The sequence below is a fragment of the Leuciscus leuciscus genome (assembly GCF_965113295.1).
Source record: "Leuciscus leuciscus genome assembly, chromosome: 4".
In the NCBI taxonomy this organism is placed as follows: domain Eukaryota; kingdom Metazoa; phylum Chordata; class Actinopteri; order Cypriniformes; family Leuciscidae; genus Leuciscus; species Leuciscus leuciscus.
In genome coordinates, this window is record NC_138728.1 from 37001172 (window position 1) to 37017299 (window position 16128).

General features: G+C 38.9%; 1 protein-coding gene across 1 annotated transcript; it reads right to left on the reverse strand.

Moving 5' to 3' along the window:
* Positions 1-424: 424 nt before the first annotated feature.
* Positions 425-7293, reverse strand: LOC309496014 (uncharacterized protein). Its single transcript, XM_082165935.1, has 4 exons — positions 7057-7293; positions 6618-6666; positions 2066-3922; positions 425-1608 (listed from the first exon to the last, which is right to left on the reverse strand). Exons 1-3 carry the CDS (start codon positions 7213-7215, stop codon positions 2118-2120), a joined length of 2013 nt encoding a protein of 670 aa, XP_082022061.1. The 5' UTR covers positions 7216-7293; the 3' UTR covers positions 425-1608; positions 2066-2117.
* Positions 7294-16128: the final 8835 nt, after the last annotated feature.

Genomic DNA, 16128 nt, shown 5'->3' on the forward strand with positions numbered 1-16128 from the left:
TTGTCCATATTTACAACAAGCCTGCCTGAAGAAGGTATTATAAATACCGAAACGTCGCGATAGGCTTGCTTTTTTATTCATTTTATTTGGTTTATTTCATTTTATATCATTTTTATTCTTTCACACTTTGATTTCTTGAGATACTTACAGGATGGACGTCTTTAGAGGCCGTGTGAGACAAAGAAATGCTCCACGATACAGACTATCGCCTGACTACAGACTACATGTTGCGCCAAAATACTTAATTTGACGTTTCCATGACAACGGTCCGAGTTGAGCTTCCAGATCACCTCTTTACTGTAGTTTGTTTTCTCTTTGCAGCACTTCATAGTTTTTATTGGAGAAAAACTATAATCGGATTGGAGTAGAGCATATCGAGATATTTTATTGTTAATATAATTTTAATACAGACGTAAAATGGACTGTTAAACGGGCCATAATGGTTATTACGTTCTTTAGGAAACGATAGGCTCACAGAAAAACAGCCCAAATCACAGACATGGGGATTCGCACGGGACTGGTATTATCAGAGGACCCCTGTGTTGGCCGAAATACGGTAGGTCATTTTCGGGGGAATTTTTACAGACATTTTTACAGACATGGCAGATTCGCACGGGATAAAAATCACAGACGACCTCTGCGATTATTACAAATTACCGGAGGTCCCTAGGTAATACTAATCCCGTGCGAATAGGGCTTTAGAAGCCTATGGAGGAGTGAGACAGCTCTCAGATTTAATAAAAAATATCTTAATTTGTGTTCCGAAGATGAACGAAGGTCTTACGGGGTTGGAACAACATGAGGGTGAGTAATTACTGACAGAATTTTCATTTTTGGGTGAACTAACTCTTTAATATCACTAATCATTAACATACTTGAAGTATACTGATAATTAGTCTGGCTGCAAGTATACTTAGCATTTTTTTTTCACCAGGGCAGGCTTGGCTTCTTGTTTCTCAGACTCATTCATCAGATCAATGTAGTCAGGGGTGGACAGAGGATTGGGCTTGTGGGCGATTTCCTGCAGACGCTCCAAGGACTCTTGAGATTCTCCAATCAGTCCGGTCACAATATCCTGAACAACCTCAAGCTCATTTTCAAGCTTTTCAAAGATCTTTTCTTTTGACATGACCTCTCCATGTGCATTTTCAAATCGCTTTTTTAAATCCTTATAATTTTCCTTTCTCTTTATAATTTCCATTCGTATAATTTTAAAACTAATTTGAGGTATGATAAATGTCCTGACTGTTTAACAAAAAAGGAACACCAAAAGTAAAATATATATGCATTTTAAATGTATTTATTGGCAATACACAATGCTTAGATTGTCAACTTTACTTTCTTGTATTTTTTACTCATGCAAAATGAATGACTAGCATCAATGAAAGTAAAATTACATCATTCCAAAACAGCATTCTGATACACTCTGCTAATTTGTGATACATAACATTCATGTAACAAGCTGTTAGGCAAAATCATACAGGTATGTATTATACATCATACGAAGAATGAAGATCAAGACCATTTTTAAGGTAAAGTATTTTTAAGTATAATAAAAATGCATGCAGAGCATATTACCACAAAACCACATGTTTTTGTTTATACCTGTAGTAATTGTAGCCTGACTACGTCAGACTTCATACTTCCGCTCAATTTCAGTTCGCTTCTGTACTCAGTCTGAGATAGCGACCTATCAGTTTTCCTCCGGCCTGAAAACAGTCGGCCAATCAACGAACAGAGGGCGGGCTGAGAGCCGTGACGTAGACGCTGATTGTACCGTGGATGCGTAGATTTACTTCACATAATCTGCAAAAGTCGTTCACAGCCATTTTCACTCCGGTATTTCGCTCGATGGTTTTGTTTTCGCATCATACATGTGTTTACAGTGGAAGTTAGATGCGGCTGAGCATGCGCATAACACACGTCATAACCAAACGTTATGTGATTGGCTTACGGGTAACCAATGATTTTAAACTTCAGACAAGCGCACACTTTTCAATTATGCCATGCCAGACTACGAACTACGAAGCAAAGCGAAGTATCAGAGTTTAGTATTACCAGGCTATAGTAATTGTAGATAAAAGGTTCAAAGTTTAACTTGAATGCAGAGCTTACTTTTACTTGAAAATATAATTTGTAAACTTACTGAACAGGACCCTTGGATCATAGGATGATTCTTTTTTTCTTGTTTCCAGTTTGTATTTTTTCAAATCCTCTGGAAGCACTTCTCCTGTGGAAACCTTACTGATGATCTCTGCCTTCTTCCTTACATCCATTAAAGACTGAATGCGATCTAGAAATCCAGGCTTGGCTTCTTGTTTCTCAGACTCAATCATCAGATCAATGTAGTCAGGGGTGGACAGAGGATTGGGCTTGAGGGCGATTTCCTGCAGACGCTCCAAGGACTCTTGAGATTTTTCTATTAGTCCGGCCACAATATCCTGGACAATCTCAAGCTCATTTTCAAGCTCTTCAAAGATCTTTTCTTTTGACATGACCTGTCCATGTGCATCCTCAAATCGCTTTTTTAAATCCTGATAGGTTTGCTTTCTCTTTTCTGGGACATAATCCCATTTGTATTTCTGATTAAAGTGCACATTCCAGGCACACTTTCCAGGACAGACACGACACTTTCCATCTGTCATGGCCATGCACTTATCTTTATCACTGTCATTTCCATAAGCACATGTGTCATGACATGTGAAGTGACACTTTTGGCAGTTGGTTAAGTAGTAGTCAGTGTTGTTTTCAATTTGTTTTGGGACAGTTACTTCTAATTCGATTTCAAAATCCTTGTTTGCATCCATCTCAGCTTTGTGCTGCTCCAGAGCAGCTCTTATCTTCTTGATTTCATCCAGTTTTGTCAGACCAGCATTGATTTGGGGCTGGAGACCCTGCACAAGCACTTCTAGTTGCTGACGCTCTTTTAGGACCTCCCGTGTCAGAGACAAGCTCTTGGTTTCCATCGTGTTGAGGGATGTGAAGAATTTCCTCATGCTAGAAAATCCCAGCTTCCAGAACATTTGATCAAAATTTTCAGAGTCAGACTCCTCGTCCTTTGATTCATTATTGGTAGCAAACAGAGCAGAGTTGTTGAACTTGAAGTGAAGTGGCTCTCCAGACTCATTGGTAGAACAGGGAACCTCAGAGACCTTGATGGCCTCGAGAACTGGAGGTGTGTTCCCATCTGCAAAGGTGACCAGCACAAGGATGTTTTCAGCAATATCCTTCCCAAATATGGAAAGAATGGAGTCAAAGACGTATTTCTGTGTGTGTGTCAGACGGGCAAGTGAAGCCTGTACAACAAAACACACGGCATCAATGCAGTCGATCCCTCCTGGATTAGAAAAGAACTCCTGAATCTGCTTTGTGATTTTCTGGTCATGTGAAATTCCTCTGGTATCACCGAAGCCTGGTGTGTCCACAATAGTCAGAGAATATGGAACCCGGAAACCATCCATGTAATTAATTTGATATGCTGTTATCTCTGAAGTCTGACTTTCAGCCTGAGATTTCTGCTTCCCTTCATCTACTAGCACAAACCGGAAGTCGTCTTCCCATTGCACTCCCAGAATGTAGTTGATCATGCTGTTAATTAGAGTGGTTTTTCCTGCACCTGTAGCTCCAATCATCATAATGGTCTTGTTCTCTTTTTGGATGTTTTTCCCAAATGTCATTCTTCTGCAAAAACCATCGTTGTTCTGCCATGTTTCATCCAGTTTGAGTTTAAACATGGATAGATTTTCATTGCTTTTATTGCTCCAATTTTTCTTTATAATATGTGCAACACTTAAGCCCTTTTCATTGCTTTGGTCTTTTTTCATGGTTTTGCTGCTTTTGTTTTCTCTTGACGTTTTTTGATAGTTGTTAACAGCAGACTGGCACAGTCTAGGTGTCTTTTTCAGACTTTTCCCCACCTCTGCTGGTTAAAGAAAAAAAAAAAAAAATTTTAGAGTACAACCCTGTGCAATATCATTAAAATGTCAAATAATTCAAAATATTACCTATCAATGAGTGTTCTAATTCTAGTATTAACTAGTATTGATATTTAAGGTCAGGAATTGGATACTTGTTATAAAATGAACATTTCTATTATGCTTATCGATTCCTGTGTGCTCATTTTAATGTGATTTTAAACTATTCAAGTGCAAGAAGATGTGAAAAATTCTGCTCAATGCCAGCTTCGACTCCTCCCCTCCATATCCCAGTCTTCAAGCAGAAGGAACTGAATGAAATATTCTGAATTATATCCATCCACAATCTGTCTGTGCTGTGTCCCCCGGGGGTTGATGGTCGTGCAACTTTTTTTCTTATCAGTGCGAAAGAGACTCAGAATACTCTATATAAATGTTGTACATCATTCAAAACTATTAAGTGTCTACTTTTATTTGTGTACACTGAATGAATCAGCCGTTTCAACGAATCGTTTGAATGAATGACTCAATTAAGAAGTTCACCTGCCGCCACAACTGGCGGTTTAGTTTCAAAGTATCCTTCTTTGTAACATTTCTTATTTGTATATTAAAAAAATATATAAAACAATCTCATTTAAATTATTTAATTATAATTTTTCAGTGTAAATGATTTAATTAGATTGATAACAGCCCTATAGTGTCTTATTATTATTCTAATTTAAAGTATTTAAAATTAAAGATGAAGCATACATTTAATAAGATTTTAAAAATGCTATTGGGGAAAATATCACAAATACACAGATTAAAATATGTCAAAGCTAATAGAACACTGATGAGAATATTGCTTCAGAATAAATTATATTTACAACACACAAAAAAAATGTTCCTGACAAGCAACTTTTTTTACTTGGACAAGTGAATGACAAGGCTTAATGTCGAGCCCTGACCACGCTCACAATAAGGTGCACGAGCGCCAGACATGTTCTCTCCGAGACGTTCTTACCATAAATATCTATGGTTCTAATAACGTACTGGGCTGGGTTTCCCGAAACCTTCTTAACGCTACGTCGTTCTTAAGTTACACCTTAAGCTGTACCTTATTGTTAATACGCGTTTCCCGAAACGTTCTTAGTTAAGTATACCTTCTGTAAGTCATATGTTCGGAAGGTTGGTCTGGACCACTCTAACCCCTAATTTCCACCAACTGCTGAACAGCTGCCAATCCGCTCAGGAACGGCGGCGGAGTCAATAGGTTTCCATTAAAGTCAATGTGTGTATTTTCACTGACTGCGGAACGGCTGCGTTCCGACTCCGTGATTTGTGAGATCTCGTGGGTCCTTGTGACTCAGTGGGTCCTCAGGCCAGTGAAAGCATAGGCTACTGTCAGTTAAGTCCTATTCGGACGTTAATTGTTTATCATGGGCTCGTACAGTATTTTAAACATTTGCAGGGGTAAGTCAGTGATTTTAGTGCCGTCCAAATCCATAATGACAGTGTTTTTTCCTCACACAACCCGCGTAAAAATCCCTCGCCAAATTGTTTTTTGACAAACAGGTCGTGTGGGAATTGAATTTCCGTCTGAATCCACATCTCTGAGTTTACAAGAAGAGATTCAAAATTCACTGTTTAAATCCTTTTTGATCACTGCCGAGCACCGTACGTAAGATGTACACTTTTATTACTGAAATGCTGGAAAGTATTTACAAGAACAATATTTCATCGCAGCTCCACCTCAGCGAACAAAAATGGGAAAGAAATGAAAGCACATAACATTTTTGTAATGGTTATCATGGCGGGCGGCAATATATGATACAATTTTTAAAAATGTAGGCTAGGCTATTATAGGCTATTATAGTTTGGATTATTTTTTAGTCCTAATAAAGGCAATTTAAACTATTTCTGAAGTGCTTCTTTAATAAAGAACACCGCTTTCTCACATAACGCAGTGAAGCAGCCCCTGCACGAGAGAATAATTGATTCTCGAGTCATCGATATCAACCAATTCAGCACCATGGCCACGGACAGCACCGGGTAACGTCGCACGTAAGAAGGAATATCTTAAGCAGCTTTCTAAGGTATGGTTCGGGGAACACGCCTAGCAATGGTATACCTTTAGTTCAGTTATACCTTAAGAGTCTTTGTAGCGCGCTAAGAGACAACGTTATCAGGAAACCCAGCCCTGGTTCTTTCACTGATGGATGCGCATAATCTTCAGGAACATTAACATTTCTCTGTTCTTGCTCCACTTCATCTGTCGCCGACATGTTTCCATCGGCTCGGATTGCATTTTCAATTCCACATTGAATTTTGCTACATTCATTGCAGAACATTTAATTAAAAAATTGCAATCGCAAGTGTCTTAACTCTGAGTGTAAATGCAATTAAGAAAAACATTTAAATGATAATTTTTTCTAAAATGTTTTGCTTGAACATATCTAAACATTTCTGTAATAATGTTTTTTTTTGTTTTTTTTTGCAACTTATAAAATGTTAAAATATGTTTAAATGATGTTAAATTGAGTGTAGGAAATGGCAAATGTAAATTATATTTCTGAATTTGAATGATCAATTATCATTTTACAGTGTATATATTTATTCCTTTGGCTTTAATGACATTCATCACACTTAAAGACAATTCAAAATAAATATATATATTTGGTATTTAAATATATTCTAGTCTAGTCATTCTGAAAATGTACTCACCTGGACAATGTCCTGTTTTTTTCGGTGTTAGCGGCTGATGACTGTCTGTCTTGAAAAATAATTAATTAAAAAGAAAGGTTTGAATATTGAATATCAAATGGTTAAAATCACACAAAAATAATTTTCGTTTTTTACATTCTATTTTATACTTTGTCTTGTCTATTTATATAGCAACCAAGGTTGACCAAAGTGCTTTACATAAACAAAAGTAAAAACTTTTTTTTATTTTATTCTATTTGGCCTTTGAATCCACTGCCTGCAACTATTGCTATACTGAAACATATTTCAGTATACATTTCTTAATGAAAAAATTTGTTAGGAAAAACAAAAACTTTACTATACAAGAAATCATTCAGACTTTTTAGATCTGGACATTCTTCATATTTTCATCAATACAGAATCAGCGGGCTCTATGTTTAAGGAGACTTGCTTTACTCACTTTTGTTCCTGGTTTGCAGTTTAGTCCTGTGCCAGACTCTCCTCCACTGTGAGCTCTCACTGTTGGGGTTGGTGACGGTCTCTGTCCTCCTATTTTCCTGTCATTACTCAAGTCTGGCTTAGTTTCCCTCATCCTGTCCTGATTTCCACGAGTGGACATAGTCTGAAGCTCTTGTTGGTCTTTTGTCAATAAAGTCTGGTTGTCTGGCAGCTTTGCGTGCAGCGTTTGTCTTCTGTTACACACCTTGACACAACAGTTAAAACAAGCTATTTGTTGAGACAGGTTTTTATTTTTTTATTTTTTTTTTTTACATTTCGCATTTTAAACCAAGTATGACGTGCCATTTATACATCGAAAAATAGAGATTGTATAAGGTTAAGATTTGCAGTCTTTTTGTAAAGTTTTGTAAATTGTTGGTAATACAAGTGTCTCAAATGATAAATCCTACTGCTGAGAATGTGTTTATATCTTCTAAGTTTATATCTGCAATCACTGTAAACAAGCTTTTTTAACCACATTTTTGTCAAACATTACAAATTGAGTCTTAAGTCTTTTTCTCTGGGAGGAAAGGCCAACTTACTGTATATGGCTCATAAGGTTAACAATTGTTGAAAAAAAAGATATCCATTTTTACATCAAGGCTTTTCCAAACTACTTGCAACAGTTTGTAAATCTATTTGTCATTCTAGAAAATACACAGTATAATTTATTTTTCAGTTAAAGTAAATTAATTCTAGTTTTATATTAATTTGATCCATTAATTCAACAAGAACAAAACAAAGATGAGTGTCATCCATATTGTAAGTAATTTTAAGACAAATTAGAAAAAAAAATAGAATAGGAAAAGTCTATATTCTGAGTATCTAAGGTAAAAAGACTTACTGTTATTTTTGGTGTCCTCTTGAATCTGCTCTCGATCTGTAGCTGCAGGAAGCATCAGCATTGGTTTTTATAGTGTGTCCCATCCCCCCACCCCCCCACCCCCCCACCCCCCACCCCTCACCCCTCACCACCACCCCCACCCCCACCACCCCATTAGGCTTGGAAAATTTTACTTTCATTTCTTTTGTTCCAGGAACTGTAAGGCTTTATAAGAATTGGCCTGGCATCAGCAGACCACTTAAGAACATCAATGTGTTCGAAAATTTTAGCCAGATGAGATGTAGTGATGGGATTTATGGCTCTTTGAGGGGATCCGGATCTTGGCGATCCGTTCCTTTCAAAGAGCCGTTCAAAAGAACGGCTCTTTTGGCTCTTTTTAAATATTTAGTCAGTTTTAAGAAGCCAGCTTGGGGGCATCTCAGTTTATCCTGGAAATAATCACTGGGAGGAATTATGAGGTGAGATTTGTAGTCAAATAATTAAAACTCAGATATCACACACCAATATCTGAGTTTGAATTATTCTGAAATATTGATTATTACCTCATTTGTCATGTGTGGACTATATTCCATAGGGTTGCACAACATCCCTCTGCTTAGACAGTGACATCACTATTTTGGATTTACCTTTAGTACAAAGTGTGTGTATGTGTAAAGCTACGTTGACTTATGTTATTCACACAATACCTAACGACCCACTATTACTGACGTTGGCACTGAGACAGAGAGGCACTCGCACATGTTTTTTGTTTTTTTGTTGTTTTTTTTAACTGGAGTAAGCATGTGACGGCAGCGTGCACAAGTCATGGCTCCGCTCCTACCCAATGACAGAGGCACGCAGGGTTTTTTCCACTGGAGTACTCACGTGAAGGATGCGTGCACAACTATCATCATGCTGTTCGGCCAACGCATTCTCATCCCAAGTCGTCATATACTGACGCTTTTGACATTTCGTCTACATCGAACGCACATGGCACCCTTTAGCGTCAATATGAGACGCAGATAGACTATCCCCTATAACTGTTCTGTCTCGCGGAGGAGCTAATTTGTGTGCATCTGTGTGAAACACGCATAGGAAAAAAAGAACGACAGAAAGAACGGCTCCCCTCCAGCCGCGACTCGTTCATGTTTATGAGCCGTTCAAAAGAATCGGTTCGTTCGCGAACGTCACAACTCTAATGAGATGATTTCCAACCTTGTCATTGACAGTTTAACCGTGAAGCATCCTTCATAGAGTCCTTCGTGGACAAATTTTGGCACGAATGTCGCAATGTCATAACACTATCTTCACTAAAGTATAAACACTCAATTCATGCATTTCTTTTGTAATTTTTTGTTGCTTGTATTTTTGCATTTATTTACCTCTAAAATGTACAAAAATTAATCAACCAACTTTACTGTAAAATATGCTTATTTTTATGGTATGTTTCATTTTTTTTTCTTCAGTGAAAATATTCATTCCAGTAAGTTGAAACAACCAAAACCTCAATATTTTGGCATACGTTGGTGACATCTGCAATTACAAGAGATATCAATGGCCACTATTTGGCTATAGTACTCACTGGCTGCATATAGGCTGAAATCTATAAACCAATGTTTTAAAGAACTTAAAGGTCCCATATTGTACACCTTTCTGAAGTTTTATTTCAGGTTTTGATGTCCTTAAGAATATAAGTTTGCAGTATAAGTACCAAAAACCATCCCAATATATTTTTACAGCTCCTCTCTCAGGAGCTTTGCCAAGAACAGGTTGATTTTGGCCTGTTTAATTAATATTCATGAGCCTCTCTTCTGATTGGCCTGTTGTTTTCTGAGTGATGCACGGCCAGGCCAACCACAGGTAACTAGGGTCATGTATGCTGTAGCCTGCTGTGGTTTGGTGATGCTCACAAGGTAAATAAAACACCTGTAATGATGGACATTGCTGAGGGAAATGTTATCTAGCCTTATATGTTCGAGCCAGACCCCGAATCGACGACGACAGGAGACAATCAACCACCTCCTTACTTTCGGCATTATCTTAAAAGTATTATAATTACCATTACATCAATGCTGCACACAGATTTAACGTTAAGGCTAATTTAAACTGTCTGTAAACAAATTCAGACTTTTTGGTCAAATTCGATATAAATCTTCAAAATATGTAGGTTAATAGCTAGTGTTACGGCCCTGCCCCGGTTTTTAACTTTAGTTTCTTTTGTGAGAATTCTAGGACCGACTCCTCCTTGGTGGGCGGGATTGCCCTAATGAAAACCAGCTGCACCTGTGGCAACCTATTTAAGGACCTCCTGGATTTTGTCTAGTTCTCTCTCATTTTTGTTTTGTGTCCTTGTTTGAAGAGTAGGTTATTGAGTTTGTGGTGCCATATGATTTCCACGACTCTACAAACCCCATTTCCAACATTTTATTGATTTAAGGTTGTATTGATATTTATTATTATTTCCTTATGTTTTGACCCTAGACATTATTTGTTATTTTCTCTATTGAAACCCATCTTGTGAATTGTCCTCTTTATGTTATGACTTTGAACCGGGTCGTAACACTAGTTATACACTAATTTTGAAACACTTAACTGCTTTATAATACATAACGTTAGCAGACAGAAACCAAGTACAGTAAGCAATGTAACATCTCGGTAACCAACGTAACCTCGGTTCCCTGAGATGAGGGAATGAGTATTGCGTTGGGAAAACGCAATACTATGGGAAAACTCCTTTTCTCGAGAATATTGAAGCAAAATGTTTAAAATGCAGTGCAGCTGCACAGCAGAGAGAAAGATGAGCGACTAGAATGGTCATTGGCTGCGCTTCGGCAACTGCACAAACCTATGGTGAGGAGGCTCAGATGCGCGAACCAATCGGGCCGCTTCGCGCCCTGGTGCGTCAGAGCCCGTCAGAATAGGCGTGGCTTATAGCTATATAAGCACTCATTCGGCCATGGGATTTAGATTTGATCTCCTTCAGCGAACTCACCACTTCGCTGATCTCTGGATGAGAACCCTTCTCGCCGCCGTCGAAAAGCCTTCAGCGGAACAAGCCACCTGCCTTGCAGTTTCTGAGGACGCCGGCTTTCCAGGTTCTTCAACTGGACGCCGCCTTCAGCCCCCTGTTCTGCTGTGCCATCTGGCGTGCAATATATCCTTTTAAGTATTAGTGTGTTCGCCGTTGCGTCACAAAATAAGAGCAAATTCTGAGGCGTTGTTGCAAATGCCTCGGACCACCTGTGCAGAGGCCCTCTCTTCGGCGGAGACCGTCACATCCTCTGCGCTTCCTGTCTGGGCTGTGGCCATGCGGAAGCTGCACTGGCCAAGGGTGGCTGCCTTGAGTGCGACGAGATGGATCTCCCCACCCTGTGGGTTCGACTGCCTGTTTTAGCCGATGACGACTCCTCGCTTCCCGCTCTTCCTCTCCCTTTGCTTGAGCTGCGCAAAAAGAAGCGAACAAAGGATGCCAGAGGGGACGGATATGAGCGAGCTTACGCTGGCTCAGTCCCCGCGTGTCTCGCTCTCTCCTAGAGAAACCACCTCGCCGGTCTTGTTCACACAGACGGACCAGCGCCCCTCTCTTTGAGCGGCCGGTCTCGTCTCTTTAGGAGGATCAGACGAGGATGACGAAAAGGATGACAGCCTTTTCCGCTGCATCCGAATGAGACGAGTGGGTGGGCTATGTTTCTGGCCCCCCACCGTCAACACAAGCCAGCGCAAGAACCAGCCTTGACGCAGAGCTTCTCCGTATGCTAACCAAGGCCATTGAAGACCTCGGCTCTAGTGGTCTTTGCCCGAGGAGCCCACGTGCAGCAGGCTAGATGAGTGGTTCCTGCAGGGGTGCCGACAGGCCCCTCAGCAGAGACCCATCCCCTTCTTCCTAGAAGTGCATAGCAAGCTGACTAAGTCATGGAAAGCGCCACACTCAGCTCGCCTAAAGCCTTCCTTCTCCAAAACTGTTGATGGCGCTGTGGAGAAAGGTTATGAGGCGATTCCTGCCCTCGAGGAAATCTGATTGTATTATATTTATTGTAAGTTGCGATCGATAGTGGATAATAAATGTATTACTGACGGTAACAAGGTTGCGCTGTTGAGGCTTGCGCAGCCTCTCGAGGAGAAATCCAAACAAATGTAAACTCAGTTTAAACTCAGTTAACAACATACTGCCAGTGCCAAAATTCAAAATTTGTTTTAATATTTTTAACATATGATACAGTTTAGCAATCTCATACGATGAGTGCCGTTTTCCTGAATACCATCACAACTGAAAATGTGACATTGCTTTCATACAACAGTTCAATAAACAGTTCAAATTAAGTCACTTACATTTTAGACACAATATTGAATGTTTTTGTTCTGTTTTAGCCGCGAAAATTGTTCCAAACAAAGATCACAGCAGAACCGTAACGCATCTCACAGCCACACTTAACCGTGTTTCATAACTGAATGATTCAGCGTTTTGAACAAATTGGCCGAGTCAAAGATTCAATGACCCATTCATAAACATCTGTCTCATTCTTGAATGAATCAGTTGTTTGAACGCATCATTTGAATGAATGACTCAATGACTCGCTCATTAAGACGGTTGCCTGCCGCCTCCTACTGGCGGGTTACTTTCATGTTTAAAGCATTTCATATTTGTATATTCAAAAATATTTAAAACAATCTCATAACACTATTTAATGCAGTTGTAAATTTTCAGTGTAAATGATTTAATTTGATCAGCCGTACCTAGGGTAACAACAGCCCTATATTATCTTATTAGGCTATTCTAATTTAATTTATTGATCAAATGTAAAAAAAAAATTAAAACGAAAGATGAAGGATACATTTAATAAGATTAGGGGGGAAAATGCTCTTTAAAGGTGCAGATATGACAATATGCAGATTTAAATATATCAGAGCTGATTGAAAGGATGAGAATATTTCTTCAGAATGAATTATACTACAGCACACACACACACATGCACAAAAATAGTACAAACCTCTACCAAGGTTATTATAGTTTTGCATTTTTCATTAGTTTTTATTTTTATTTATTTTTGACTTTTTGTTTTCAAATTCAGTTTAGTTTTAAATACTTTTTAAAGTGGGTTTGCTAGTTTATTTTATTTTTAATTTTTTGAAAATGCTTAGTTTTAGTTTCGTTTTTATTAGTTTTAGTGTTAGTTTTAGTCTTTTTTTGTAATTTGGGTTATTTGTCAGGGGCAAGATTCAAAAAGGTCAGAAAAAGTATTGTGTAATAATAACGCAACAAAAACATCATACAATTTTACAAATATGTATTCAACAATAACACCAGTACATAAAATGTACATATGGGCACAAATATGTAAACAGTCTACACAAGACTCTGCAGTTGTGAGTAGCTGCAGTTGCAAAATGTGTAAGTGACGTGTGTCAGGAAAAAAACTAAATAGCCAACAGACTAAAGAAGACATGCATGAACAGCATATTTTTGAGCCACACAAGACATTGCTGTCAGAGTGTCAGGGAGCTCAATCTGAGAAAAGAACATGACCAATAAAAATAAACTTGTGTCCAACATGGTAAACAAAAGAATGTAAGTCCCTTACATTAATGAATCAGCTCTTTCAAATACAGCTTTTTAATTTTTTTAGTGTGTGTGTGCCCTGGGTGTTTGCGTGAGTGAGTGTGCATGGGTGAGAAAGAGAGAGATGGCTTTACTTCAGTCAAGCAATAATTTCTTATTTATCTTGAGAAAAACTTGTTGCTCCAGAGATGTGGTTGTTCTGTTTCTCAGCCCAGATGACAGCAGTCCACACAAAGAGAAGATGCACTCCACAAAGGCTTGTGAGCAGTGTTGGGAAAGTTCACTTTCTACATGAACTAGTTCAAAGTTCAGTTCACAAATTTTAAAATGAACTAGTTCAGTTCATAGTTCAAACTTCAAAATTTTTAACTAAAGTTCAAAGTTCCAAAAAATGAACTAGTTCAGTTCTTTTTTTCCATATGTTGCTGCGAGCTATTATTTTTCAAAATTATTGCCACAGCCCATATAAAACCACAGACAGCAATTATGTTATCAGTTTTAACACTGAAACTATGCGTCAGATTTCATCTTCATATCCAATTTTAAAATCCTTATCCAACCAGGGTTTACATAGCATTGAGGGTAGGGTTGCCAACTAAACAAATGCGGGACAATCGTGCATGGTTCTTTACAGAAAAATGAGGGACACTCAAAATATTTGTAGACTATAGGACCAGCGAAGCACTTGGATCCATTAGGCAGGCTCCTGCTGGTGTTGCATCAAACTGTATTGAATCAGGGCTAAGAATGCCAGCAAAACATTCTCGCAAGGACTTCAGCAGTACTTAAGCTAATTGCTTTCCAACAGCAGTCATCAGCAAGTCTACCTCAAGGTTGAGCAGGCATGGCACTACTTGTGAGAGTGATTGATTGTCACTCTGAAGCTGGTCTGTGTGAACAGCAAAGGGCTCAAGCAGCTTGACAAGTAGGGATGGGCGATACCAGTTATTTTCTTTTCGATCCGATACAAAGTACTTTCAAGACAAGTATCGGCGATACCGATACCGATACTTCTATGAAATTTTTTTATGTAAGTGATTTTATAGAGTCTTTTGATAGCAACTTTATTAATATTAAATAAAATGGACATGAAAATGTTTTGCTTACGTTTATTATTAAACACTGAACACTTTTACCACATTTCTTCCCTTTATAGATTTTTTAAATGAAACAAGTTGAAATTAACATTTTCCTCTTGAGCCTGTTTTTTCTATGACTGATAAACTCTCCAGCTTAATAATAAAATAAAACAAATCCCTGATAAAAGACTGGAATGCACTTAAAATAAAACCAGGGATGACTGTTAGGCTGAGAACAGTGTCATATTATGTTATTTAAATGTCAAACTTGAACTTCAGGCTGAATTTTAAGTTGGAATGTTCATATGTGTACTGATATACGCAGCCAGCATGAGTCGGATTTATAGGTTTTTGTTAAGGAACAAGAGAATGTTGACATTTTTCCCCTTTAGTCTGTTCCTTCTTTGACTGATCAACTCCCCTGTTTTGGAAAAAATTCTCTCAGAAGGGACAGATGATGCAGTGATCCCAAGATATTTCTTTGCCAGTTTGCTGAGAGCTGGAAAGGTCTGTTCATGATTTCTCCACCAAACTAATGGGTCTTGGTTTCGGGGAACTACTTTTTCCTCAGCATAGCGACGCATTTCAATTATGGAATCGCTGCTTCCTGATTGTTGTTGTTGTGCTGATAGAACCTGCGAGTCAAAATCCCCCCATATGCCTCCTTTAGCTGTAGATGATGCAGTACATGGGGTCACTAAAGGAGTCACTGATGATGCAGAGCTTGCTGTAGGTACTGACACAGACCTTGATGTTGAGGTAGCTTCTGGTGCAGCAGCCAAGTGGACATCCCGCATTTCAGATAGGAGTCGCTTTTTTACAGCTTCTACATGATCTTTGTCACGAAATGCCAGGTGCTTAAACCTTATGTCAAGAAAGGTGCTGGCACCAAGACTGTGTATGGTTTCAAGTCCACGGAATCTCCGCTGACATTGGTTGGCTAGTTCTGTGGCAAAAGAGCTTCCTTGACGCTCAGTGGCAGCAGATGCTCTAAGCAGCAGTGATACTAGGGGAATGACCTTTGAGACAGAAGTGTATTTTTCTGCTGATACTTCACGTGTTGCCTCCTCAAAAGGTTTCAGGGCCTCAATGGTCAGGTGGATAACAGACCGCTCTTCAGTTGTAAAGCACAGGTCACTCTTTCCAAGTAAACAGAGGGCTGTGGTAACTGGATCTATTTGTTCATGTAGCCTCTCCAACATGTAAAAAGCTGAATTCCACCTGGTTTCAACTGAAATAATCAGTTTATGTTCTGCCACTTTCAGTTGATTTTGTATCTGTTTAAGTTTCTCTGTGGCTTTTGTGCTATGGTGGAAAAAGGATACAATGCTTCTGCATTTTTCCAGCAGATGAACGGTCTCCGGAGATGCTTTTATTGCATCTTTGACCACCAAGTTTAATGTGTGGGCAAAACATGGGTAATGCATCCACCCAGCCTTATGCACTGCAGCAACCATGTTTGCACCGTTGTCTGTGACAACTGCAAGCACCTTTTGAGTAACGCCCCATTCTTCAGCTATTCTTTTCAGCTCTGCACTAATATTGTCACCTGTGTGCTGTACACTGAAATGGCAG